Source organism: Colletes latitarsis, chromosome 7 (assembly GCF_051014445.1).
Source record: "Colletes latitarsis isolate SP2378_abdomen chromosome 7, iyColLati1, whole genome shotgun sequence".
NCBI lineage: Eukaryota > Metazoa > Arthropoda > Insecta > Hymenoptera > Colletidae > Colletes > Colletes latitarsis.
This window is the reverse complement of record NC_135140.1, coordinates 19,443,340-19,470,940: the sequence shown is the minus strand read 5'-3', so window position 1 is coordinate 19,470,940 and position 27,601 is coordinate 19,443,340. Positions and strand designations below refer to the sequence as shown.

Below are 27,601 nucleotides of genomic sequence, written 5' to 3'. Positions count from 1 at the left end.
CTTTTGGATTGTAAAATTATGCTTCGTTCTGGGCTTGGAAAATCGTCTTTCATTTACGGTCAATCATTGTCTGATTCTAAGGGATGTAAAAGACAAACTGAAGAGGCAATGAAAGAAGAAAGAAATTATTAACGTTTTTATTGTTCGAAGTTTGTGGTATTATGAGTGTGAAGTTTAAACAAATTCTGTGTATATTGCTGATCGGAGCAATCAAGCTTTGGTCGCTGAAATAACATTTTCAGACGTTTGTCGAGCGGTAAATTTATGTTTCTGCGTTTGTTGGTTCGCGATGCGTAATGTTAATAATATGACGGACACAATGCACAATTGATAATAATATATTCGGTCGTGGCGTGGATTTATCTCTAACTGGAGCAGAATGATCCCACCGCCATTGTAAGAATTGATTTTCGGATAACATTATGGCGGTACACTGTTTAACCAGGAATTACCTCTAATTTAATAGACCGTAATGGGGCCAAAACGTGACGCAAGTAACCGATAATAACCCATTAAAATCTCTGCGCTTTACATGCCCTCAAATTGAACGTTAACATTAGAATAGCCGGTTAAACGATTCGATATTAATCGACGTCGCGCTGCCTAACCAAAGAAATCCATTTCATTTCAATGAATATTCATTTTGTACTCTCGAATCTCCAAAGTAATTATAACTATTTTAATTAACAAAATGTACTTCGTTGCTACATGAATAGCTAACAAAAAATTTATAATAATAGCTCGTGGATGACTAGCAAATCCCGTCCAAAAGGTATCGTTTGGCGCGTAATACCCGCAGATTTGGATCAGCATTTTCGGAACTTTTCCCGTCGAGAAATATAGTGGTGAAATGTAAATGCAGAGGAAGATCTTCTGGCGTGTCATTCATCTTGTTTTTGAACGCATTAGTCACGCACGCGTTGTAAACGTAGTCAGAGGGGGGCATGTCCCCAGCGTTACCTCGCAACTGTTCGATTTATTAAATCAGGATTATCTAAGCCCATTACTTTGTCCCGTAAAGCTAGATACAAAACCGCATTTATAACTGCGCAAAGCCCTTACCGCGGGGTGGAGTGTTGATCTCTTTCTCTGTCGCCCCATCTGACACTCGTATGCCGTCTCCCTTCCTCTGTTTCTCTTTGTCTCTCAGACTCCATCTTGCGCTCTCTTGCTCTCTTCGCGGACGCACGCGACATTCTCGCTTCAACCTCCCTCCCACCGATAACAGATAATACCGCTAGTATCTGATCTCGTTGATATTGGCGGATAATTTACTATGCGAAAGATTACAGGCGTGACTTAGATCTTTACGCGCGATCGAAACGAGAAAATTTGTACGGACACGCGTTACTTCGCGATTACACGCGACGAGCGAGCAGGATTTTTAGGACTGGATGGGGTGATCCTGGTAATCGGGACTATGCAAGTCATTGGTAGCTTGGAGAAGGCTATTATAGAGATTGGACAGATTATCTGGGCAGTGGGAGCTTTGGTGAGGCTGTCTTGGGTGTTGGTAGTGTGAGAAAAGTTGTTTTGGAGACTTCAGGAGACTGATCTAGGCTTTAATAGACATTAGAAGCTTGGGAGGACCTGTTCTAAGGCATTGGTAGCTTAGAGTAATCTTTTGTAAAGATTAATAATTTAGAAGTAGAGTGTTTTAGGTGTTAAACGGTTGGAAGAAACTGTTTTAGCGATTGGGAACCCCCAGAAGATTGTCGTAGCTCTCATTCAGTAACCCAGTTGATTGACTTTAGTGCATTTCTATCATTGATATTCGCAGCGACTTTCGTTTCCTGACTTTCCTTTCGATTCAGATTTTCCGCCCTGTCACATTTACCCTCGTAGCTTTCACGGTGTTTTTCTCCCCACTCAACTGTTACTTTTTCCCTGTCTTCGCCCTGCTTTCTTCAATTATTCCGCTTTGCTGCGTGCCTACTCTCATTATTAATTTTCACCCTTCCCCTTGTCGATAGAGCCAAATGATATTTAAGTAAAAGAAACTGGATATGCCTTTATCCTCCGTGGCTCCTTTAGAATCAATTATCTCGGCGTGAAATTAAATTAAAAGTCGATACACAAAGTGTTTATGAAAAGTAATTGTTCTAACGAAGAAAATGGCAACTCGTTTACTATGGATGTATTTAATGGATATTATCAGGAGCTGTTTAAGTACATCAGAACGTTCAACATCATTCGATTCACTCTTCCATAATTTATCGATCGACCGAATCCACCGTAATAAACCAACTGCACCAGGTTTTTATCGGGAAAACGAGATCGGTTCGCATATCATTCCGAACTGCTGGATAAATTTATCGAGAGGTGGATCAATGAGGCCTTAATGAGATATATTACCAAATGAGAGTGTTTATATCGAATGCGGTCGACCCCGGCTGGCTAAGCACCAATCATGTCCGCTGCCGATCTATAACGTCCTCGAAATTAACGTCATTATTGCGGTAAAATAACCAATTCCACTTTTTGCCTATTAATAACTCTATTGATTCTCTTTTATCCGCACTTACATGACGTTAGTACACGTAATATAGACATAGAGTAATTTAAAAATATATAAATTAAATTTACCCTACAATAATTTGAACTAACTGAATCGATTCCTAATAAAAAAATAAATCGAAAACGTGGAATACTTTTTCCCCATACAAAAGTTCCTTTTCGAGATAATTCGTATTAAAACCTGTTGGAGCGCGGCGCACGCGCTCCGCCGTTTTCAAAGTCGTTTCTCTCAAAAACGGGGACCCGTACTAAAAAATCCAATTCCACATTTTCAACGTGGTTTTTTACGACGAATCGTACGACTATAAATATTGTCGACGTTACTGCGTCGGAAGCATTTTAAGATAGCTCGAAGCACGGACAGAAGTAATCAGTTTAAGAGGAACAGTGCCAGTTGGCAGGTCACGTGGATTGGAAAGCCCCAGATTAATACGCTTAATTCAGACAATCGAGGTCTCACTGTATCCCGGTAATGGATTCAGAAGCGTGTCAAGTGAAATTCGCGAATGGGCGGGAAACGCGCGATCGCACAAAAATGGAATTCAACCGGCGACTGTGCAACGGGAGAGCGTAATGTTTAATGATGCGTGGAAAGCCGTGCGCGACACTCACTCGGATGACTTCCGTGTCATTGGGCCCGCTTATCATTCAAATGGTACCGTTTCATTGACACGTCGATAAATTTTTAAGGTCGGTCGCACATTCGCGTACACGGGAAACGCGAAAAATCTTTGATCTCGCGGGAAATCCACATCATCGACCTTAGCCGTAGTAAATTTCATTTCTTTGAATTAAGAAATATTTTTAAGAGACGACAATATTCGTCCGAATTTGGGAATTATAGTTTAAACATTGTTGCGGACATTGGTAGACTCTTCCTCAGTACACAACTCATAAGTGAGGTACAAGTAGTTACAGTCTGTAGCCAGAGCCTAGAAGCGTTTCCTGATCTCATGGTATTCTCTTCCATAGATCAGTAGACAACTTTTAGCATAAAGAAGAAACCACATCAACCAAAACTGTCGCGCCGGTTCCCCTAATATCGTAAACAAACTCGGTGCACGGTTATCCGAAAATGTGCAGTGTCAAACACGTAACCTAGTATCGTCGTTTGTGTTAATCACTGTCGGTTGTTTCCCTGTCAACAACAAAATATATGCTGATCGTTAATTCGATGCACGCAAACAGTGTATTTATCCATACGTGAAACGTTATGGGACAACGTGTAAGCGGACATTTCGTACGTTACAGCCCGATATAGTGTTAATCCAAACTTTGGCGTGGCCCGTGAGCATATCCGACATTGCCTATGGCCGAGAGACACAGCTGGACCGCAAAAGGTTGAAATCTGTGATATTTGGGACACCAGAGCCCTGTATACTCGGAGTTCGATGCCTCGGAGCTAATCGGGACACGGTGTCTTCATTCAAAGCATGAACACTAGTACTAATACATATGTTACTTCAAACCGATGAGTCGGGAAGCAATCTCGTTTAATTTTCTCGAAAACTTGCACGTGTAGCTAAAGTTACTTCCGGCAGCCAAATAACGTCGGATTCAACGAAACCCAGAAGACATTGGAAGCAAGCAGATTCGAAGGAACGTGAATTTTCGAAAATGTAACGCACGATATCACCGGGAAAAGTTCCACGGTACTATTATCGATATTCATTCACAGTGGGGAGGGCAAAATCAAGACACACAGGGCGATCTAAAAGTGAATTCCGGAGGGCTTTTTTGCGTTGTAAGAGAGAGTCGTAAAATTTGCCCCGCCCCCTCACCCGTTCGCCTGCCGCCCGCGAAATTTGATTCCGAAATAAAAATAGAATATTGGGGATAACGCGAATCGGTGAAGCCATTTGATCTTCGAGTGAAGCCAAATGGTTGGTCGGGAGGGTATCGGGGAAGGGTGAGGAAACATATCGATATGGGGAAGCGGTACGAGAACGGAATACAGAGGAGCGCATTATCGCCAACAGCCAACTACCCTCTGCCATTCTCGCGGATCGCATTACTTATTATTTGAAGAAACATTCTGCTCCAAGCACTTTGTAATATTACGAGAAATTACTTTTCTACGATTGATTTATAAAATTACGATCGCGTCCTGGCGGGGATTATGGCGACGCTCGAGGATCACCTTTCCAAGGTGCATTTCGCTTTCGACGACAGCGCCGACAGCCTTTTGGCATCTGGATAAAAATGGTAGATTATGGGGGTGATAAAGTACGCCTGTTTTATTTGCAGTCGACTTGTACGATTAGTTTTATGGCGTGGTCTTATTCCGTGCAATTTGGTAGACTGTAAATCACCGATGTCGTACTGTCAATTGGAAGTCGTTGCGTTTGTGACATTGGGGCAAAATTAATTAAAAATTAATTAAGCTCTGTGTCCTCCTGTATGAAAGTAGAGACTTTAAGCTTGAAAATTAGCCCAAGCCAATTGCCTTTTGCCAATTGTTTTTTGACGAAGTTACAGCAGTTCAAAGATTAATCCCTTAAGTTTGCTCACGAGTGTACGATCCAAAATGAGATAAGTCATTGTGAAGTCAAAAAAACTGAAATTAATCGAATAAGGTCGGCTAACGCGAGTGTTCCGATTCGTTTGGACGCCTGCCCGTGCACACGAGGCCCCAAAGTCAATTAAATAATCCCTGCTCGTCCAAGTAGTTGGAGGCAAATCTTATTGATCACATCTGCGATGCGTGTCCTCTTTTGTTTCCTAAGCGCGGCGCTGATCTCCGCGGGTTGAATGAATTATGGGGAGGGGAATATTAATACGTGTGTACAGTGATACAGATACATTCATCAAATTTGATCAAGGAAACACTCGAGGGTGTTACAGGATTAGTTCGTCCCCTTCATAGAAGCCCGATTTGATCAGTTGGATTTTTAGCCTTGCCGTCCTTCCGTGTCCCACCCGTCCACCCACGAGCCTGCTGCGAACGCTTTTTTGCTGGGAGCCTTTTGCCGAGGAAATTGGACAAGCGTTTATGACCGGGGGAAAGATCGTATCGCGAAATAATCAGTAACTCGCGCCCCGAATTCAATATTTTTCTGACTAAAGGGACTAAAATTTAACCTCAAGTACTGCCCCCGGTCAGAGAAAAATATGGAATGGATATTTGTGGGGAAATAAATCGATTTGGTCGATTTTTAAGTCATGTTTTCTCTGAAATGCAGCTCGTAAGGTAATTCAGGACCTCCGTCGGTACAACAGTATTAGATATAGATGTACAGTTTGCTTTTTTGGTTTTTATTTATCCCATAAAGTCGTTACATAAAAATTACAGCGTGGCACGACCGAAGTTTGCTTTTAAATCTGACGTCAAATATTTCGGGCAATAATGTGTGACACCCTGTGTACCCCATAGCTCCTCGACTCTTATCAAACCAACCGTCGATTAACAGCTGCCATAAACTTGGGATCAAAAGCACGCCTGGCTCCAAAGTCACAATATCCTCAGCTAAATACTTACTTTCCGAAACGACGTCGCTTCGAGCGTGCTGGGCCGCCTGCTCGCGTTGTTCATGGCTCGCGACGCGAAAGGAAAGGACGCCTGGTATCGCTGGCGTGGCTTGGAGAAATATCGGCGTGTCGATTCGCTCAATTACGCGCCACATAAAACGTAATAGGAAAAAGAGGTAGCGGTTGGTCCCCTTAGATGTAATATCGTCTTGTGGCGAGATCCTTCAAGAACGAAGGATACTCTACTTCTTTGTTACGTTAGAGTTACAGGACAACGATATAATGGTCAATGACTGTCGAGTCCATAGACCTTGGGTATCTAGTTAACCCTTTGTCGGCCACTGACATGTGTACGTGATCTCACCAGTGTTTTGGAATATGGTTCGACGCATTAAGAGGGTACCACGGGAGTGGGCAAAGCAGGGCTGCCTTTGGCGGGCATTTGCCCCAAAACCGTTAAAGGGCAAATTAGTATCGAACGAGCATAACGATTGGGACTAAATTCCGACATACATAACCGCGCAGGCTGTTGCAGAGGCGAAAGCACTCTGGAAACGAGCCCTGGTTGCCTCGGACGTCTTGAGAATTTCCCTGAATCGTGCCGGAACGTCAACGTCCTGTAGCCAAACGCCTGAAAGAAGGGAACACCGACGGCGCGAGGTTTAGGTGTGAAATAAAGTCTCGGGTTGTTATCGAGAGCTCGTGGAATCGAGCATTATGGAGTCAAGTACATGTGGGCCAATTTCGAGGGTACGAGCTGTGGGAGGTGAATGAAGGGAACGCCGCCTGCTGCCGTGATTTATCACGCCACGCCACGCCATGCCACGCCGCCGCCGTACGTACATACACCACCATGATGATACATGGGTGGAGGAAAAGCGGGTAGGAGGCTTTCGCTCGTACTAATTGACGTCATCGATATTGGTATCCGTCGACGAGCAGATTACTCCGCCGTAAACAACTCCACCCCTCCCCCTGCAAGCCTATCCCCCGCATTCTACCGAACCCGGGGAGAACCACCGCCGCCGCCACTTTACTACCACCACCACTGCGTAAACACCATCTAAGCCCGTTCCTTCCGTGCGATTCTACCCTCCGCTATTTATCCCCTGCGCCCCTCCTCACCCCACCACCGTTTACATCCACCACCGACAACCGACCCCTCCCCCAGACCCCGGATCCACCCCTCTTCGTCTCCCCCCAACCTCGTCTCGTCTCTCCATTCCCGAGCACTTCAACTTGTTACCCCATCTCCGCGGCTCCGGGTTCCCGGTCTCCTACCACCCTCCCGTGTCTCTCACTTCACTGATACACGCGCTGATACGCCTACGAGCCCGGGGGTGTCACGGTCTTTAACTCGCAAATGCTCCGCGTTCACTTTGCCGTATTAGATTCTAATAGGGGGAACGCGCGCGACTCCCGGGGATCATTCGTTTGCCAAAAGTTCGGGCGCTCTTTCTCTCTGTCCAACGTTACACCTCCCCCTCCGCTCGGACCTGTCGCTGCACTTTGCTCACCGTTCACTCGACCGGGCGGCTAACTAAATCATGCCCGGGGTATCGTTGGCAATTGGAACGTCGATCCGCGTAATAGTCTTAATAGCCGCTTCTCCGATCACGAGTCAGCTCGAGTTACCGGCCTCCACGATGATTGCCGCGCTCGTCCCGACGATATTTCACGAAACACCCCGGGAAATGATTCCGTTCCGCCCGGGGATGTTGATCGCGCCGGGATTGGCACGCCGTGTGTGGTCCATTTGGGATATTGAAAAGGTGTCCTCCTCGGTTTTAGTTGAAACTTCGAGACCAAGGATTAGGATGTAGGACGTCGCAGGAAAGCGAAAATTGCTTCGTGTAGAATAATTTTCTGTCGATCTGGGTCGAAGGTCATTCTATGATAGGTCGTTTTTTCGCTAACAACTCTACAAAGTCAAAACTATATGGTGTATAATAATAATAATTCGAACCGCCAAAGTGTTGGGATATTCGACAAACAAATAATTCGACAAGAAGCCCCGGCCCAAGCTGCAAGTAACCGTGCGATATTATTTCGATTAATCTTCCGCTTAACGATGCATTACTATTGACATTTTACACCGTAGAATATCGCGCCAAGTTGAACGTGTGTTCGGTTTTTAAAAAAAGAACGCGTATCGACTGTGCGGGGAAAGGGGGGTGGGGATGGGATATACGCATTTCGAAAACGAAAAAGTGATAAATCTGGAAATGTGGAATGACAGAACACATATATCTTCGTTGGGCGGAACTAGCGAATCCCTATATGCCGCACTAATCCTTTTCCGATACTGAAAAAATGATAAATCTCGGATGTAAAACCACGAACGGAGGGTATCAATTTTGTACACAGGACGATCCGTAAGTGCGCCGTAAGAAGTTTAACGTTTAAACTATTTTTATGGATGATATAAACGAAACATTTGTACGGATACTCGGATAAACGTTCCCCTATTTTTCAGCAACGCGATGAAATAGAATATTTATCTTTCCGTGGGAAGAATTTCGACTTGTAAAAAGAAACGTAACTCGTACCTTTCCATAAATTGTAACCCGACGATTATGCCCTTATTATTCTTAACAATTTATTTAATCCTTTGATTTTTTAATTGAAATTATTTTTAAGGTTCATCGGCAATAAAGCAAAAATGGAAAATGAAATTTTTGCGTTCGCGTTGCTTCGTGAAATATACTTCATAAATTGATATTTATCTCGAACTAGGGTCCCGGGAATAATATGTTGACAAATGGTACGAAAGTGTGTCGTTCAATATTATTACATCGAATAAAATAATTTTATCGCGCGTATATTTACGAACGAAAAGTTCCGACGAAACAAATTAAACGAAATAATTTTCGTGTAACATAATGTAAACGTCGACGAGCGGAATTTATGTAATTTCGACGTGTTATTGGAACCCGTTTACGACTGATAAATCCAGTACCGCTGACGGTGTCATTTTTAGGCTACCGGAGATTTCAACGCGCGATTATTCAAACGCGTTACGCACGTCAGACACGCACCGTGGCGCGTAGGGTTCTTAAAAGAAATATGGCGACGGGTTCCGCGAAGAGTTCCCGAATAACGTAGGACAATAAATTTCTGTTATCTGTCGTAGAACCAGCAACGACATCGGGGATAGCAGAAAGCAGGAATGTAATACTCCGCACATGATCGTAACATGGTAGCAAATGAGCAAAGTTCGCGACGGAGGACTTTTTCGGCAGTGTATCAAGACGTGGGAACTATAATGTTCGGATTTTTCTCGCGATACAGTCGGAAAGTTCGATCGTCTTCCTTTATTTTCGTTGGAGACGTTTCTACGCAAACAATTCTAATAATAAAAGTATTGGTATAATGTTGAAAGAATTTTAAACCAGTTATATTTCGTTAAAATGATATTCAAAATGTCTTTAAAGCTTAGAAAAATCCGAGAAGATTACATTTACCATTTATTTTATCGAAAAATATTGATTCAGGCCACTTGTATAGTCACTGGTACCACTGTGTCTATGGCTAGCTGCCATTGTTAAAAGTTTCCGTCTGGAGGGGCGATTTCACTTAATTCTCCCCCAAAATTTCCACGACGTGATATCTTCAGCACGGTGTGGAAGATATTAGACAGCTGTATATAATGTTCAATTTACGTTTCGGACGAATTTCATTCGCGGACCGACGCGTCTGGAACGAAAGCGATGCTTCGGGAGTTTAATTTCTATTCGATTCGACTCTTAGTTAAAAAAAAAAAAGAGTTCTCGGGGGCAGACTCGCGTCACGCTCGAGGCCATCGCTAGCGGGCAGGGGAAATCGCGAGGCCCCGGCGCGGACCGAATCGCGGCGACGAGCGCGTAAAGATAAACAACAAACAAGCGACGAGGAATCGATGCCTCTGAATCAGCGAGTCTCGGGCCGTGGAAGCGTGCGGGTATATATTGTCGTAATATTTCGGGAAACGCGGTGCTGGTCCGGATCCGAGGGGTGGGCAATCTCACCCTCGAAGATGGCATATACGCGGAGGTGAATCGCCTCTTGCCGAGGAAATCCGAGGTAATTGAATGCTAACCCTCCCCCCTCCCTCTTTCGTCCTCCGTGCTTCACCTAGCTGTCTCTTTCTCCCGCCGCGTCCACCCCCGACATCCCGTTCAACCCTCGGCGCGGCGGCGTGCAGAGGGCGGGAGGGGGGCGCTGCGCTCATCCCCTTGCCATCACTCACCGACACAGACTTGTAGCTTTCAATAAAAATGTAAATATGGCGGCGTAGAACGAGCCAATGACAGCGCTACATCGACGCCGCCGGCGTGCCAGAGCGAGACGGAAACAGAGGTAGAGAGAGAGAGGACGCGCTGGCTGCGGCAGGGGTTGAGGCTTCGAAATGGGAAGCTGGCTGCGAGGGTCGAAGATGGCGAACCGGGAGGACGGGACACGCGGAGGAGGCTTCGGAGCGGTGAGTTCGGAGCCGCGGCTCGAGCAGAAGTACTACAGATGTAGCTCCGAGAGGCGGGAGTAAAAGTGGAGGCTGGAGGAGGTGGCAGCCTCTCCGCGGCGGGAGGATATGGGAGATAGGTAATAGGGGTTTTCGAGAGGGTAGGGAGGCCGAAGGGAGACGGAGAGAGATTGAAGGAGGGGGGCGGGGGATGGACGAGAGCGGAAAAGATGGAGAGCAATAGGTGGATAGACAGGGACATGGATGAAAAAAGAGGGAGATGCTGGGAGCGGGTGGAAGAATGGAGAAAGAGGACGAAGCGGAGTGCCGGTGTGACGCTCGCCGTCGTCACCTACGGTTTCGCCTCTCTTTGTTCGTTCTATTTCGTTTGGTAACACTGCAGGGGCAACGGGAGAGAAGGCAAGAGAGAGAGGGGCGTCCGGAATGACGCAGGTGCCGCAAAGCTTGACACGTCTCCGGCTGTTTTGTCACCTTCTTTTATCCTTCGAACTTTTTACAAGCTGCCTCGTTAGAAGCTTGCTCCCGGCGTTGATGGAGTAAGCCGCCCCCGAACAAATGCGTTTTAAAATTACGCCCTTTTCACCGGGGAACCACCCGACGAAGCCCTGGCCCGCGCGAGGACCGGGTCCACCCTTAGCGAAAGCTGCCACTTCGATGACACGCTTTTTTCGTTGCCCGCGTTTGTCCTGGACTTTTTGGTTTTTCCCTGCTGATTGTTGGTCGCCGTGGTTGTTTACGACATTAGAACGAGACGTGGAGCCCGATTTTAGAGGATAGAAGGGTTTTAAAGTGCCTCGTTATGGGGTTGGACGAGTTAACTCGTCGTAAGGATATGTTTGCATTGAGCAGGATGAGATAACTTGTCGTTTGAATCTGTCTTCGTATTCAGCGAGACGAGTTTACTCATCGTGTGGAAATATCTGCGCATTTGGCAGGCCGTATTAACTCGTCAGTTGAAAATATTTCCGCTTTGGACAGTGTGACTTAGTTTATCACTTGAAAATACTTCTAAATTGGGCAAGACGAACTAATCTGTCGTTTGGAAATGTCTGCATTGGAAATGCAATATTTCGACGGAAAAAAAAATTTCAAATCGTTCTAAAAAAAATACTTTTGGCTGCAGGGGTCAATTACAATCATTTTTGGTGAACAGTCATATCCCCAAAATCCTACTCATTTCCTAGAAAAAAATTCGAGAAGGTGTGTCTTACACCCTGTATAAGAGTTCTAAACGCAAATCGTTTAATACTGAATTTGCAAATCTCTGCGTGAGATTGTACCACGTGAATTGCCTTGATTTATACAATCAATTATATCTAAATATGAATAATTATATCTAACTATGTCGATGCAAATCTTGACGCTAACGCAAAATTATAATCGAAGTAATACGCGTCTTCCATGGTCGCGGGATAAAATGCTTTTTCGAGGTTATAATCCACGCTCGAATAATTAAGCCGACAAGGAAATATTAAATAATGGCAAAGATTAAAAACAGGCAGTTAAGTTGATTTCACTTTTTATCGCAGTTTCGTCGTTCCATCATTCATGGATTAATATCGGAGCAGCGAACGCTTAACTGTTATGAATTTTTATTAACCCATCTACATCTGTTACTCATAATTAGCCGGGCCGCTTAAATCATCGTGACGTTTTTATTGAAGATTAGCATAAACTTTATTAAACACGGCATCGTCATCTAATTTCGTGCAAACCAGTTATATGGCTTCTATTTTGAATAGTCTACGCTTCTCGTAAAATGATCGACCGTGTCGAACAATTCCAATTATTACGTGAATTAACTATTTTATTATTTTGAATATCTTGCATTGTTTAGTCAATCCAAGTATTAATTCATTGGCGTACATATCGTTTCAATTCAGACTTCGACACGAGTCAGTTCTGAAACCATTCGACCAGATGTTAAAATACAATGGAAAATGTAAAGATTTTAATTTTCGTTGAGAATGTAAATTGTATCACTGATAATCGTAAAATTAATTGCAATCGGACCAAAATCTAGCTCTGAATCGAGGTAATTGATTGAAAATTTCATTATTGACTTTTATCGAGGCGAAGGTCCGGCCGTTTAACGAGGTGTCGCAGTAATCGGTCGTTAATTGGCAGGAATCCGTTCGAAAGGACATAGAAAGTGAATCTTACCTTGACTTGCGATTCCGACATTCCGAGGGCGTACGCCAATTTAGCGCGCTCCGGTCCCGCAAGGTATTTCGTTTGCTCGAACGTTTTCTCGAGGGCGAAGATTTGCTGGCCGCTGAACGTTGGCCTCGTGTGCTTCTTCTTGCCACCCTCGTGTTCCCCAGCCCCGCCGGTGCCTGTCATCGTTTGCTGACAACCCAGCTGTTGCGACACTGTAACATCGATATTTTCCAGGGATTCTCTCGTCACTTTAATAATATTATTTCGACCGTTATTTCTATTCATCCGTCGCGGCTGGCGAATGAACTGCTTAGAACGAATCGACGAAAAAAAATCGAGCTCCTCCGCATCAGCATCCGGTTGTTCGAGGCTCTCGATTTTTTCCATGACTCTAACCTCTTCGGACCACACAAAATTTGTTTTATTTAATTTCTCTCTCAAAACAATAAACGTCACGTGGCCACAATTGATCTCTGACGTAAAATTACATAAGGTACACAATCGAAACGGTCGCAGATTATGCAATATGCACATTTAATCGCAAATATGTTTAGAGGTTATGTTCTGAGCACATCCAATCTCCAAGATGGTTTCAGGTTACGTAATGTGCACATCCAATCACCGAATTGGTTGCAAGTTATGTAATGTGAAGAGCCAATTATCAACGTAGTAACAGGTTATGTAATTATAGACATCAAAGTGGATATTTTAAACGAGTTATAGGGACTATTATGGGGAAAATAAAGTAGACTTTAATTTTAAAAATGGCTCCAACTGGCGGAGACATCGATGCCCCAATTTACTCTATAAAAGTGATCCTCTACAATGTTCTTCGAAACACTTTCGTAATAGCATAGTGTTGCAATGTTAGTTCTGACATTTAACTGCGTTATCATCGTGATCGTCAAACTTATTCAATAATCAGAGGCACAGTTTGCGGAGATAGCCCTTTCACCAAGCAATTAATCTTCATTAATTTTGCGTTCATTCTTCTTGTCCTCGCTAGCGTACTCGTTCCAACGATTTACATACCCTATCGATAATTACGTCATAAATTAACATCTCGTTACACGCCAAAAATGTTGTGTACGGCACACCTATTAAAAACCATGCAATTATCCGACGTTAACCGATCGATTGCTACCTTTTGCGGCGGCGGTACAATGTCGAACGATCGGCTCTACTGACATTTCGTTTCATTAACTAACTCTTTGTTAACTAGCCCAGTTCCCAGATTCTCGTCATTTTTATTCTTCGCGTAGGAAGAAGCTATTGTACTTCGCGTAGGACACTAACTATAAAATCTACGATATCTCGGTTAATGTTGTTTCTATAGCGAAAATGTATGCAGCAAAACTTATTGCTAATTAGAATTAGAAACTGTTTTGTTTCATACAAATTTTTGATAGAGTTAATATTAACCGAGATATCGTCTACTCTTGGTTGCATTCGACACACAGGTGGCGCCAGTGTGGTCTTTGTACATGTATCGAGGTTCGCGATTTGGTGGTTCGAAAGAGTCATGCCTCGTCGAGCATTAAAACGATTCGGTGATCGTTCGAAGGCTCCGGGGAGCAACAAGGGGAGATCGCAGTTTAATTTGACGGAATCACGCGTTCAAGGGTTAAACACTTGCGCGATAGACCGCAATCACGGCGTCTCGACGTCGGCCGGCACGTGCCAGCCACGTGAGTTTAGCGTTCCGCAAATAGGCGGACTTTGTTATCGTTATCCTTGCTGACTGTTGATCCCATGTTCAACATGCCAGGGGAGAGAAAACCGATCTCCGGGGCCAGATACTATCGCCAAATGGAACGGCACGTGACAGAGGGGTGAAATCGTGGCGGCATTATCGCGGCGCGAAGATGTTCACGAGCGATGTACTGCGAAAAACCGGGCACGATTAGCATGGCGCATCCATTCCGGTCGTAAAGTCAACCGACCGTGCGGAAAATTATAAGAAAATTATCCTATAATCTATCTACGAGATCGTTACACCCCGACGAAGCACCAGGAAACGAAATTGAAGCGTAAAATGAACACTGAACAGCGTTCGATTACTCTATGAAGATTAATTCTTTGGTTGAAAACAATTGTTTAGGATCGTACAAGTGTCTAGAAGGAGTATTGCAATTTTACATTGCAGAGTGATGGGGTTTACAGTAGTTCCCGGATTAGTGATCGAATTTTACCCCGGATAACTGAACGGGAGTAATTTTTAGCACCGTTAAGATATTTCGTTTACACCTTTTTTGATATTACTATAATCTTTAGTATTTCTATTGTTTGTTATACCATCGTCGCTTTGTCATTTGTCCTAGAATTTATTGAACAACCCCTGTAGCTCCCTGAGAGGGATCAATCTTGGCCAGAGGTGACGGAATCGAAGTCGTAACGCTGACGTGCATAAATTCCCGCAAAAAGCGGAGTTATCGAATTACGTAGGAAAGTTGCGCGAGTTTACGCAGTTTCTAAGTAGATGAATAGGGGATATCGCGTGAAACGTGTACCTCCATCGAAGCAGAGGGTGGAGTGCGGTAAGCAGCTCATTAGAACCCTCCCCGCCGACTGGCCATTATTGCCTCGTTCCGTATTCCGTTACAAATTGCTTTATTAAATTAAAGTCCCACAACCCATACTGTTGTGACGACCCCACGCCTCCTTCCCCTTTCCCTTCCCTCTGCATCTCATCCCCATGTGTCGCGTAAACGCGTCTGACCGCGTGCTGCTCGTCCACCCAACTTCTCTCCCTGCTCCCTTCTTAATTACCCGGTCAAATTTTAGGGAATATTTTCTCTAACGACCCTTCGGATTCCTTTGGATTCCTCCCACCCCGAGTACTCTTCTTTCGTTACAGAATCCTTTGGACTTTCGAGTACTCTTCACTTATTATAGATTTTTTTGGATAGCTTGGACTCCCTGATACTTTTCTTTCATTATAGATTCCATTGGACCCCTAGTATTCTTCCTTCATTACATGAACGAAACATGTCGTTCACATCCCTTGAATCCAAGGAAATCACCTACCCATATAAGTGTTCGACTTCTGTCCCAACTGTGGACACTAAAACGGGGCCCCATGCATAATTCTCAGCATTCCACAGCGTATCCTCGTCTCCTTGCATAGGATCCATCTCGGAACTGGGTCCCACATGCCGCGCGAGAGCCTGTATACTCCCACGCCCACCGCAAGAACCTGCCCGCCATCCGATCGGCCAATGTATCCCCATCACCTTGGCTAATCCTCCCACGCAGGTTCGTTAAAGCTGCTGGATCCAGCTTCGAGCATCGCCCGCTCGCATCACAACACACCCTCTATCGACCAACGGCACGCCGTCTAATGCCGCTTAATAACCCGGAAGCAGTATGTTACTACGTAACAGGCAATCGCACGCGACTCCTTCAGCGAAAGTAAGGTCGACTCGAGCCGCCATAAATATCCCCGGCGCCTAACAATCCGGAATGGCGAAGTGGAGCAGACCTCGTGGGCCGTAGAGAGTCTAGGTATTTAATGGAAACGGCGAAACCGATCCCGTTTATCGTCGATAGGGCCGGCGGTCCCGCGACGGTCGTTCGAGGCTGCCTCGCGAGGCCCATGCAACCGATCAAACGTTACAGCCCGGAATATAAAGCATATATCGGGGGTATAGTGCGTTATATGCCGTGGTCGTAAGTTAGGTCACGGGTGGGGGAGGTGGTTGGGGGTGGTTCGAAGCAGGCGAAGGCGAGCAAGCCAGGAATGGATACACCGTGATGCCACAGTTAAAATATTGCCAGAGTTATTCACGTGAGTGTGGAAAGCTAGGGGCTGGAGGCTGTGCGGCAGCAGGCAGGAGGCCTCGCCGGGATACGAGGGTTGATATTGAATATGATATTCCGGATCCAACGCCGCAGCGGACTACCGCCACCGCTACCCTCTTATTCGTCCCGCAGTGACATTCGTACCCGACGACGCTGAAACAACACACGCTTGCTCGTCCACGCCCTTCCACGCCGATCCTACGTACTTACATCCTAGTATCCTATCTCGTCACCCTTCTTGGCTTCTCTCTTCGACCACCCTCCGACCACCGTGTCCCCTCTCTGTCCGTTGTACCACCTTCGGCGTACCGTCTCTCTTCCGCCACGTAGTTGACGCTCGTGTGCGTGCTGGCACATGTGCCACCGCCAGGGGCTGATGTATGCTCCCGAAAGGGGATGCTCTCTCCTCCGCCGTCACGTGTTCTTTCACTTTGTTTGTGATTTTTTTGCGGCGCCCTTAATCGCTTTTACAAATCGCTGGGGCACGAGTTATGTAAGCGACGCGACGCTTCGACGGAAACTTCGCCGCGGAAAAAGCGGTTTTCGAAGTGACCCGATCCTGCGGGCACCGAGTGCGTATAGTGCCCCCGACCTTCCGCGCTCGATTTTGCATGGAGTGGATCGTGGCGTTCTTTTTAGTTTATCGGTCTTGTTGATTGCTCTCGCGAAGTAATTACTGTATCGATAACCGGGGACAGGGATTTGCCTAGCTTGTTAGGGCAATTCTTGCCCTAAGGCTCAACAATTAGAGAGGTGTTTCTCTGATTGGGGAACATGAGTCGCAGGATTCCCCGCTTTCAAGTGACAAAGTCAAGAATATCGAAGTAAAATCATCTTTCGAAATTATGGAATCTAAAACTCAAGTTTTGAGTTATGAGAGGTAGTCAGATGTCTTGAAAGCGGGGTAGGTATTGTAAGGAACTATAAATATTGCGTTTCTATAATAATATTGCTGTTAGTCATCAGTTTATGTGGTAATAACTTCAGTTCAGCAGTAAAATAAACTTTCTGACAAATTGTAATCACCAAATCTGGGGGCAACTTCAATTTGTCCATATATTACAATTTTCATATGGAGAAATACAACTGTTATTGTTCGAAAAAGACGATGCTGAACAGCCCTCGTAAATCCCTCCGTGTCTCGGCTTTTTTTCTTGCCCGTAGGGAAAAAAGTGTTTTCTTAGATTCTTCTCGGATGACAGTTTTTTTTCTGCACGACTCACAGTTCGTCGTTGTTTTGGGTGATCTCTAGAATAGCATTTAGCGGTTCACTGGCACGTGTTTTTTCACTTTCGATCGGTCGATTTCCTCGTCTCAAAAGCAAACACGAACAGCTGTCAAATCTGTACAGCATCGGGGGAAAAGAAATATCCCTAGGCTAAAAACTGTCTAGGATGCCGGCTCGATGTTTTCGGTTCAATCTTTTTCACTTCGACGTCTTCCTTTTTTGTCGTTGTCTCTGTTTCAACGATTCTTCCGTTTCCTAGCTGAAGGGGCACTATTTGTGCGTTTAGTGAGCTCATTTGCCATGAGCAGAATGATTGGAATCGTGGCAATCACGAAGGCATATCGAACAAAAGGGTCTCTATTGAATTAGCCGTGTCTTCAACAGTTTTAGATATTTGTATACTTCTCAAATAGAGGCTAAAACGATACGATGGAATTTAATTTATAAAAACTTATAAATATTGACTTCTAAGATCCTGAATACCAAGGAAGGAAAGAAGGGTGGACGACACTTAGCAATTTCAAGTATCACGTGCCAAGAATCTCCGTTTCAAGTAAAATATGTTCTAGAAATGAAACGGGAAATATATGTATATATCGAAAAGGATACTCACGTGTGTGTAGTCTTGCCCGCCATGCTAGGGGATCGCTGACTAATCCCTGAAGACCCGGCCAATAGACAGCGGGATGCCGTGGCTCCGTTCTTTGTTGAAATTGTCCGATACCTGCATTCAAAGCAAACATAACGTGAACATATGCGCGCATATAGATGTCCACACGTATATTCTACCATTCTGTTTGTTCTTTGTATCTTCTGCCATCTATCTTTCTCTCTACCGCTCGATTGTACTTGTTCCTCTTTTTCGGTGATGTTACAATATTTACTAGATCGCGAGGCGTCTTCGAAATAATACCTGTAGACACCATTGGACACTGGAAATATTTATGCAAAAATTTGCGAACTTATATTGGTCGTTTTATTTTATTCCAAACGGTTCTGGATCAATGTAAATGTAGATTCTTATGTTATTTCTGTGTCTGTATTGGTAGATTGTGTTAGTATCCAGGATGTTCAGCCACCCTAAATGAGGCCAAAGTAAGACGCAACTAAAAATATTTTTTTCAGAATGATTTGAAACCTCAATCAAGAAATTGATATTCTTGATTATCGTCTTATTTTGGCCTCTAGAATCTTCCATTAAAATTTTGCCCAGGGGTGGCCGAACACCCTGTATATAAATTCGTGTGGCTGGTTGTATCATATGTTGCTGATCTCGACACAATTGAGTCTGCGCCGACAACGGAACGCGAGAAAATTTAAGAATGTAATATTATTGGTTCCCCCACCCTTTATAGTTCACTATACTGCTCGCGAGATTGTGTATCGCCAGCAGGAAAACCGCAACGTGACGCGTGTGGCCACGAACGGTCCAATCATGGCTGAAGTTCCGAGTCACGCAAAAACTGTCTAACATCCTCCGATCTATCGTCAGCATTATGCTTTTGAATATGAAAATTTATACTGTCCCGCACAGAACTTATCAAAAACATAAGATATTTACCAAAACCTAACGTCAACATAAATATTATTATTCATTTATAAGGTATAGCCAAATAATGATCCCATTCTTTGACAAGGGGTTTAGGGATGGTTCCCATCATGATACTTGCAAAGACCAAAATTCCTGAGTGTTCTACCCAACTCAAGTAAGCAATAATCCCATTTTTGGTAACAGTTTTCCAAGTGCAAGGGGTTCAAATGATGCATTGCTGATGATCAAACCCTATTCAAACTCACTAACTACATCCACCTATGGGGTCCCAGGTGTCTCAGTATGTCAACTAGTAGAATAAGCAATAGCCACATGATAATCCCAGTCTTTGGCAACAATTCATCAAGTACAGGGGTTCAGTGATGATTTGCTATGATGATCAGACCCCATTCAAATTTACTACCCATATCTACTTATTAGGGACATGGTACCTAGGTGTCGGGCCTATTCTTCATCAACAATTGACCAAGCATAAGTAGTCTAATGGCACCCAATCGCTATTAAAATCCCATTCTAACAAGATTGACACGTTTTGCTCCAGGAATGTGCCTATTCTGACGTCTAAACCTAGTTTCTACAATGGCCACTGTAAACCAATTATGCTGTTCCTTACAAATTACCTAATCCGGTGACTTTCATCCCAGAGCGATCGTTGCCTGGCGCGGGCAGGTCACAGGTTTATATTGGGTTTATAAAATCCACCGGCGTCGGTATTGTTGTTAGTTGCTGGTGAAGCGCGATGGGAACGAGCCGGATCCTTTTTTTCCATCGACTTGTCCACCGCAACAATAAAACGTTATTCCCTTTTTTAGTGTTCGTGCTAGCGGCGCTCGTGACTCGGGCATGGAAAACGCGCGCGATACGATCGTCCGGATCGTTACTCCTTTTGTCCGCTACGTTGAAATCAAATAAAATTTATGGGATCATAAACGAGTGAACCTGCATGCTCATCAACAAAAATATTCGGGATTCGTCGCCGTGTTCTCGGCAGCCAGCGAAGGAATCGGTGTCGTAACCCAAACCGATCTGCCTCCCCTCCTTCGTTCCTTCTATTTCTGAAGGATCCACGAACTTTAATTGAACCTCCAGCAGAGATTTTTATGGCGTGCGCGCCCTCCAGAAACGGAAAGTCACGGTTTTCTGATGCTGACGATCGGAAACGAACGCCCTCGACGGCCAATCTGACGGAACAGTCGCGAACCGTGCGCACGAAGCTTCGATTGGATTAAAAACCTGTAACCCGGGGCTACGAACGAACGTTTGAGGACTGTTCCTTAGTTCGAGGAATTGTGTTAACCCTCTGCACTCCTCGAGCCAGTTATACTGTCCCGGCCACTCACAGGAGGCCCAACTGTACCACTTCGAATTTAACGATCTTTCGTAGGACGATGGTGGTAAATAATATTAGCCATAGATACTCGTTAGTTTTAAAGATATCATTAATTGAAGTCGTATACCTAGCGACAATATAGGTGTCTGACCGTTTAAGTAAAAAATGAAAATTATCCGTTCATTTTTTTAGATATTGCACAAGATGTAAAATAAGTAATCCCTTGCCCAAAAAGCCATTCTTCGCGATAGTAGTTTCGAAATTCAGTTCCGAATAATTGAACGGAGGCTAATCTTATAAAGCGGGATGGCGTTCTGTTCGCGAAACGCGAATGAATTCGTTTACGAAAGCAGATGCAGCTACGTGGAGACCAGGAAGAGGCTGAATGAACCGCACGGATGCGTATCGAACCTGCGCGTTCCGTATTGCGCGACATGCATTGCTCGCCCATTTCACTCCGTGGGTGGGGGGAGGGAATGCATGTTTATACGGGCGTGCATAGCGGGAAGGCATACTCGAAACAGCTTATATCGCGACAGAGAGGAAAGTTATTAGAACCAAAAAAATGGGTTCGTTAAGATAGGTGTACTTTGGCGATGGGAGGGGCTTAGAGGTATAATACGTTGCGTGCAAGGGGCAGGGAGGAAGGGTGAAACTAGTTAACTTTCTCTGCGTACCCCTTTAAATTTCCATGCCTTTATGCTTCTATTTTGAAGATATAATCATACAGGATGGTTCATTTTAACCCATCCACGCGTATATCGTCGGAACTATTAGCGATATCAGAAACATTTTTAATCCACTATAAATCCTCATTTTTTAATTAAATTTTCAATTTGTGTAGCAAAGTTGGATTAACCAATGAGCAAAATAGACGTGTGCTTGTGGCATTCGCTTCATTTGCGTCTCTGTGAAAGAAAATTGTTAATAGTGAATAGGAAAATATTATTTTGAAAGAAAAGAGGGTTGTTGGACTTACGTTACTGTAAATTAGACATTTATGTCTTGAATTACAATGTGTAAACGTGGAATTAACAAGTGGATAGAGCGTGTGTCTATGTCGAAATTTGAATTCCTCGTGCAAAACCAAATTGAAAAGTCCTTTACCATTTTACAATCCGAGGTTTCGTTTTCGAGATATCAGCAGTTTAAGTTTATCAATATTACTCATGGCGCGCGCCATTTTATCCCAGTCAGCTGATCGCGTGCCGCCACACACGTACACATATTCACACACTAAATACCCGTGTCTGTGACGCAAAACTTAAATGCTTGTATCTCGTTTTTATTTATTTAAAGTATTTATTTACGAGATTTCAAAATTTGGTCCATGTAGTCAAATACATCTTTTTGATATAATTGTGGGATTCCACGCTACTATTAAGATTCCAACTACTTCGAAGAAGGACCATACTTGCGAAGACAAATCATTCGTTGGAAGCGTCAGTGTTATTCATGCTACTAGTTTAACATCTCCTAATAATTTAGGGAGTGTTCCTTTGTACAAGTTTACACCATCGCGGGGAATTAATTGGAGCTCGCTTATCATGGTTATAGTCAAAGCAGCTTACGAATCTGAAGGATACTGATATCAGATTGCTGTTCCATCTAATTCTGAAGGATACTAATTTTATTAGTTCCATCTACCGTCAAAGGATACTCGTTTCAGATCGTTGCTCTTAGCTACCTTTGCTTATTTAGAAGAAAGTAGAAGTAGTGTTTAAAATTTCACCTACGATGGTAAGGTTTAGAGTAGACATACAGAAGGGAAGGGGAAACATTATAAATAAATAAACTGTCGAAGTTTGAAATGCTCGTCGACGCAAGCTTTGCTAAAATCATGGTAGCCCATAATACTTACGGCAAACACCGCTAGATGGCGATTAACTTAAACCGTTTCGCGGGGTTATTAGCAAGCAAATACTCCTATACATAGGAATTCATCGTGATACCTTCAGCGATCTTTAAAGCAGGGTTTACTGAGCAGTAAGCGTTGTCGAAGCCCGCCAGTTAAATCAGGAGGGGATGCCATTTTTTAAGGGAAAGCCATTTTCAAAATTACGGAGTTAAATTTTTGAATTCACCAATAGCTGAAAACAGCTGGTACAAATGCCCATGAAAACTATTTGCTATTGTTATGATAATTTCCGTAAGATTCAAATTTTATAGACACTGGTACATCTTTCGAGGTTTAATTTCGTGGGACGAAATACGCTCGATTCTAGAGCGCGTATCCGGATTTAGAGACATTGGGGATTCCCATCTTGCGTCATCGGTGTGCTAAGAACGCATAAAAGCGAAGATTCGCCCAGACTGTTTGGTATGTAGTACATATATACATGGATACGAGCTTGGCCAGAATCTGAAGCACCCGATTTCGAGTCATTACGCTCACGTTTCTGGGCCAGGTCTCGGTTAGACCTCGGTTAGGGCATAAGCACTTCATAAAGATTCCTCACTATGTTGTTCCAATTCGCAAACGTCGATTCGGTCAATTTCCCGCTTTCAACGGCGGCCATCTTTTCGTGCAACTGAACTTCCATTAATTTCTAACTTCATTCTGTTTGTTATTATTTGTTGCATTAACCGTATCTGTTACTAAAACCTAACCTCATTCGATGGTCGAGTTTACGATAATCATAGATGTCGCTCGATACAGTGATTTATTCGTGGGTCGAAGACCGAGTGTTGGTTTCGTTAATTGTGACCAAATACAGGAATATTACTAAGATAGCGATCAACGGTACATAAGATTAAAAAATCTTCGTCAATTTTTAACGACTTTTTTGATGTTTGAAGTTGGCGAAACGTTGTACAAAATGATATACAACACGGAATTGTAGTTGAGCAACACTGTAGGCACTATAAAATTGTTTTCCTCCCAATAAAAGCAGGAATCTTCGGTGTGGCACCCGTAAAAGCTACCGAGGGGTCCCGAAAGAATCTTTTGCGATTTATATCCGGCTGCTGTGCTACTTTTGCCCGTGGCGGACGTTCAAATATCTGCAGGAATCGTTGTCATAATTCGCGATAATGGCGCTGGCTATAGTTTAAAAAGAGCGCGTTCCTCTTCCGAAGATTGTTTAAGATCTCTCGTTTCTTCCTCGTGGCTTCGTTCGACGCGATATCGAAAACGTTGTTTTGCTTAAATTTCCTCCCTTTGTTGCAACTTTTTAACGACTTTTTTCCAAATATTTTTCAATGTTATCATTCTCTTTCAATACATTCTCTGTTAGCAGTTTCTTTGTTGATCAATATCTTTATTTGGCGTACAAATTCGATGTGTATTATGTATCATTTTTGTATACTGCTTCGCGAAAGTGGGTTTTGGTGTAGCAGGAGGTCAAAGAGCGCAAAAATGTTATCCGACGGCGAGCACGTCGCGATTGGACGCCGGAGAACAGATCTTCAAAAATTCCCAATAAACGAACAGATGCGCAGATTCGAGGGTCCTCGGAATCAGACCTTGTATACATCGTTCTCAGTCTAATTCATGAACTCGTGAACCCTAGTCACGTGCCACCCTCGTTCATAAAATATATTTAGTATTTCTATGCCGTGCTCTATGGCTGTAACTCTTAAATTTATAATCCCTCGTATGTCCCGCGATATCATTAATAATGGACACAGGAGTCCGTGAATGAACCCTTTAACTCTGCTCGCCCTTGATTTTCGCGCTCACAAAATGGCGCGGATCGGACGACGATAAAACGAGCCGCCGCTGCGGAGATTCGCGACGGGAAACTTGTTCGATTCGTTCCCCTTTAACTCTTAATTTATTTACTATATTTTATGATCAAATGATAGTATTAACAAACATGCAGAGTGACTCATTTAAGTTCACTCGTATCTTCGAAACAAGTAGACTATATTAACAGAAGTTTTAGAGGGCATACGAAGGTCAACTTTGTTTTGCAATGGAATCATATAGTTTTTAAATATAAAAAAAATTCCGCGTTACTGTATAATTCATAGGTAAATAGACAGAGAAGCTCTTGGAGGTTCCTTTTACGTGGGGGAAGCCCCAAAAATCCTAGTGACCTTAAACTTCGTTAGTGTCTTGGTAAACTTCGACTTTCGATATTTAATCAGGATGTCGCGAATCGCACGAAGACAATAGGGTGGACACGGTCGATCTCTGACTCGTGCTCATGCTTCTATACGGTTCGAGAATCCCTTCCCTCCCCCCATTCAAGCAAGTTGGCCACTGTCGTCAGGTGGTTAACCCAGAATACGCTAACTTTGGTCCACGCGTTCATCTAATTCGGTTAGGCGAGTTTGCGATGCTCGGAATCATCTATGAAATCACGGATGAGCGAAATTCTTATCCAGAGAAAAATTTCGAATAACGAATAAAAGATGTTCGTTTCTTATTCGCGGAATAAAACTCGAATGAACATCACGAATGAATTCGGTTAACAACAATGAATCGAATTCGACGGAAAAATGGACAGAGCAGCCGAGATAATAAACGCAGACGCTCGGTCTATTTTTCATTCACAGAAAACATTTTACACGAGAAACTAGAACAGAAAGCGAATTAGTCTTGATCAATATTAATGGATTCCTCGAAATGCACATAGTCCTGAACCCGTTCAAAGGACACACTGATTAATCAATTGATTCTAAACGTCCTCTAGTAGCAATCCTCCAGTTCGAACTACAAAACGCTTTTGTTCGTGCAATAACACGGTTGTCGTCGTAACAAGATTCCATAAATCGTCAATGAAAATCCCATAAGCTACACGGCACAGGATCGACGATCATAAGAATCGATTGACTTGAAAGTTAAATGGAAAATCGTACGAGGTAATTTTTATTCTTCGACTGTTGAACCGATCGATCATGCCGCGGGGTTAAATTATACATCCGGAACGGGGTGCTTTTGATTTTATTGAAATCAATTCGAATAAATTAACGTCCGTGTAAACGTAACTGAAGTGCAAATCAAAAATAAATCTGGCTGAGCGTTTGCAATTCAATTGTTTTGCGAAAAAGTGTTGGTGATCGAAGAACAAGGTGTTCAAAATATTAGTTAAACCACGACACAGGCTAATTTTCCTCAAAGCCACCCTATTGACATCAAAACTCAATTGGTTTCAGCTTATTTTTACATAAGGAGTCACTCTATTTTTATTCCTCCCACGATTTTTGTCGAGTTTTACATAAACAAAGCACCTCAAATAGATTCTCAACTAAAGATAGGATGGAGTACCTTGTAAGTAGATTAGAACTTTGCCAGTTTCATGCTCAAAGGACTGTGATAGTCGCAGACACCAAAGCAGTGCTTCTAAGTAGAATAAGTCAAAAACTGGAGAACCCAAAGTAGTATGTCTGACACAGTAGAATTAAACCCTGACTGTGTAGGTTAGAATCTTCTACAGGTGCTCTAAAGCAATAATCATTGAGCTACAACTGGCGTATAGACTCCATTCAAATGATGAACACAGAGCAATCACATAACGATAGTCATCTACTCCCACCTTATATAAGATTCTAATGATGCCCTAACGCGTGTCTCACTCTCTAGACTCGATAACTGTTATCTAACACCAACGTATTCATAAGTACACAATGAAATCCTGCAAGTACTCAAGCTACAAGTCCTGGAGTAGCTTGTTCCAACTTAGTAAACACAAGTGCAATGGATGGAAGTAGCGACCTTCATGACTACTTCACCTAAAAGTGAAAGTTGGGACCTGAAACTGACTTGGTTTCATGGGTACATACTAAACAATTGTTCCCTCTTCATTTGCTACGAAAAAAACTAGGAATCATCGGTCAGTTCTACTCCTCAAGTCACCAAAACTCCTCGCAACACCGAACCAGTTACAATTACACTATGCAATCCGCCAGGTACTCGCGCTACCCCAAAATTAGTGCTATGCAACACCTAGACTCACAACCGAAAAAGGAATCGTACTCACACCGCCATCGAAAGTACATCAAACGGAACCAAAGACCATCGGATCATCTTCCGTAGCTTTGCTTAATCTCAGTTAAAGTTCTATTGCTCTGATCGCACCAAAAGCTAGACTAACAATCAGAATAAAGCTCGTATACGAACCGGAGGATGCGGTGAAGCCCGCGTGCATGGCGTACCGCGGCGTGGTCATGTGCTGAGGATGCGGCGTCGGCTGTAACGCAGCGTGCGTCGCGGAGACGGGCGCCTGGGGATGCGTGGCCGCCGGTCGCGAGAGTATCGAGTCGATGCCGTGCGGATTGCTTCCGACGGAGGTGATGGAGGTGGCCGGACTGTGTTTGCCGCTCCCTGTGGGCGAGGATTGCCCCTGGGTGATGGTGGAGAGCGGCACGCTGATCCTGGGCAGCTGCATGCCCGTCGGTGGTTGCTGTTGCTGCTGGTGCTGTTGTTGCTGTTGCTGCTGGTGCTGCTGGTGCTGTTGGTGATGGCTCCGCTCCGCCATGGAGTGGAGGGCAGCCAGGGGCTGGCTGGCCAGCATGCTGCCGCCGGCGGCGCTCAGGTTGAGGAACTGGAGAACGTGCGGCGCGGCGGCCGCGTGGAAGTCGTGGAGCCAGGGCGGCCTGGCTGGCGGCGGCGAGTGGCTGGACGTCGGCGGCGGCGAGCACGAGCCCAGCGATGAGCCCGCCGACGAGCTACGGTCGCCCTCCAAGTGGCTGTTCCGTCTGTGAGCGTCGCTCAGCGACGACATGTTCTCGCCTAGCTGCGCGTCGGGGCTGGATCGCGACTGCAAGTCCGGGCAGGGCTCACCGCTCTCGTTGCAACTCTTGCCGTTGTTGTTATTGTTGGTCAGAGAACACACCATCTCGCACCACGCATAGTTCGGCAATGAGCGGAAAATCTTGACGGAGTTACTCCCCGCTTGGACAGGGACCTCGCGTGACGGAACCTTGCCGGCTGACTGGGTGCCCTGTCGAGTATCCCGAAGCACTTGGTCACTGATACACACGAGACATCACTCACATTAAGCCCCCCGGGGGCACGATCCTCTTTCGCGGGCGTTTACGGGCTATGTCACTGCGGCAGGTTCACGAGCCCCGATCACTATCCTCTCGATCCATGCTTCCTGGAATCCCGACGGTTATCCCTGTTTCGTTTTGAACGCA

The 27,601-nt window shown here is 44.4% G+C and overlaps 1 protein-coding gene across 1 annotated transcript in view; it reads right to left on the bottom strand.

Moving 5' to 3' along the window:
- The window catches only part of Hgtx (HGTX homeodomain transcription factor), a 30,789-nt gene extending 3,489 nt beyond the window's left edge, over positions 1–27,300 (bottom strand). Inside the window, exons 1-3 of the mRNA XM_076769255.1 lie at positions 26,583–27,300; positions 18,247–18,357; positions 12,608–12,816 (exon numbers count right to left, since the gene is read on the bottom strand). Coding sequence (XP_076625370.1) covers positions 12,608–12,816; positions 18,247–18,357; positions 26,583–27,300 — 1,038 coding nt within the window. The remainder of the gene's footprint in view (positions 1–12,607; positions 12,817–18,246; positions 18,358–26,582) is intronic.
- Positions 27,301–27,601: the final 301 nt, after the last annotated feature.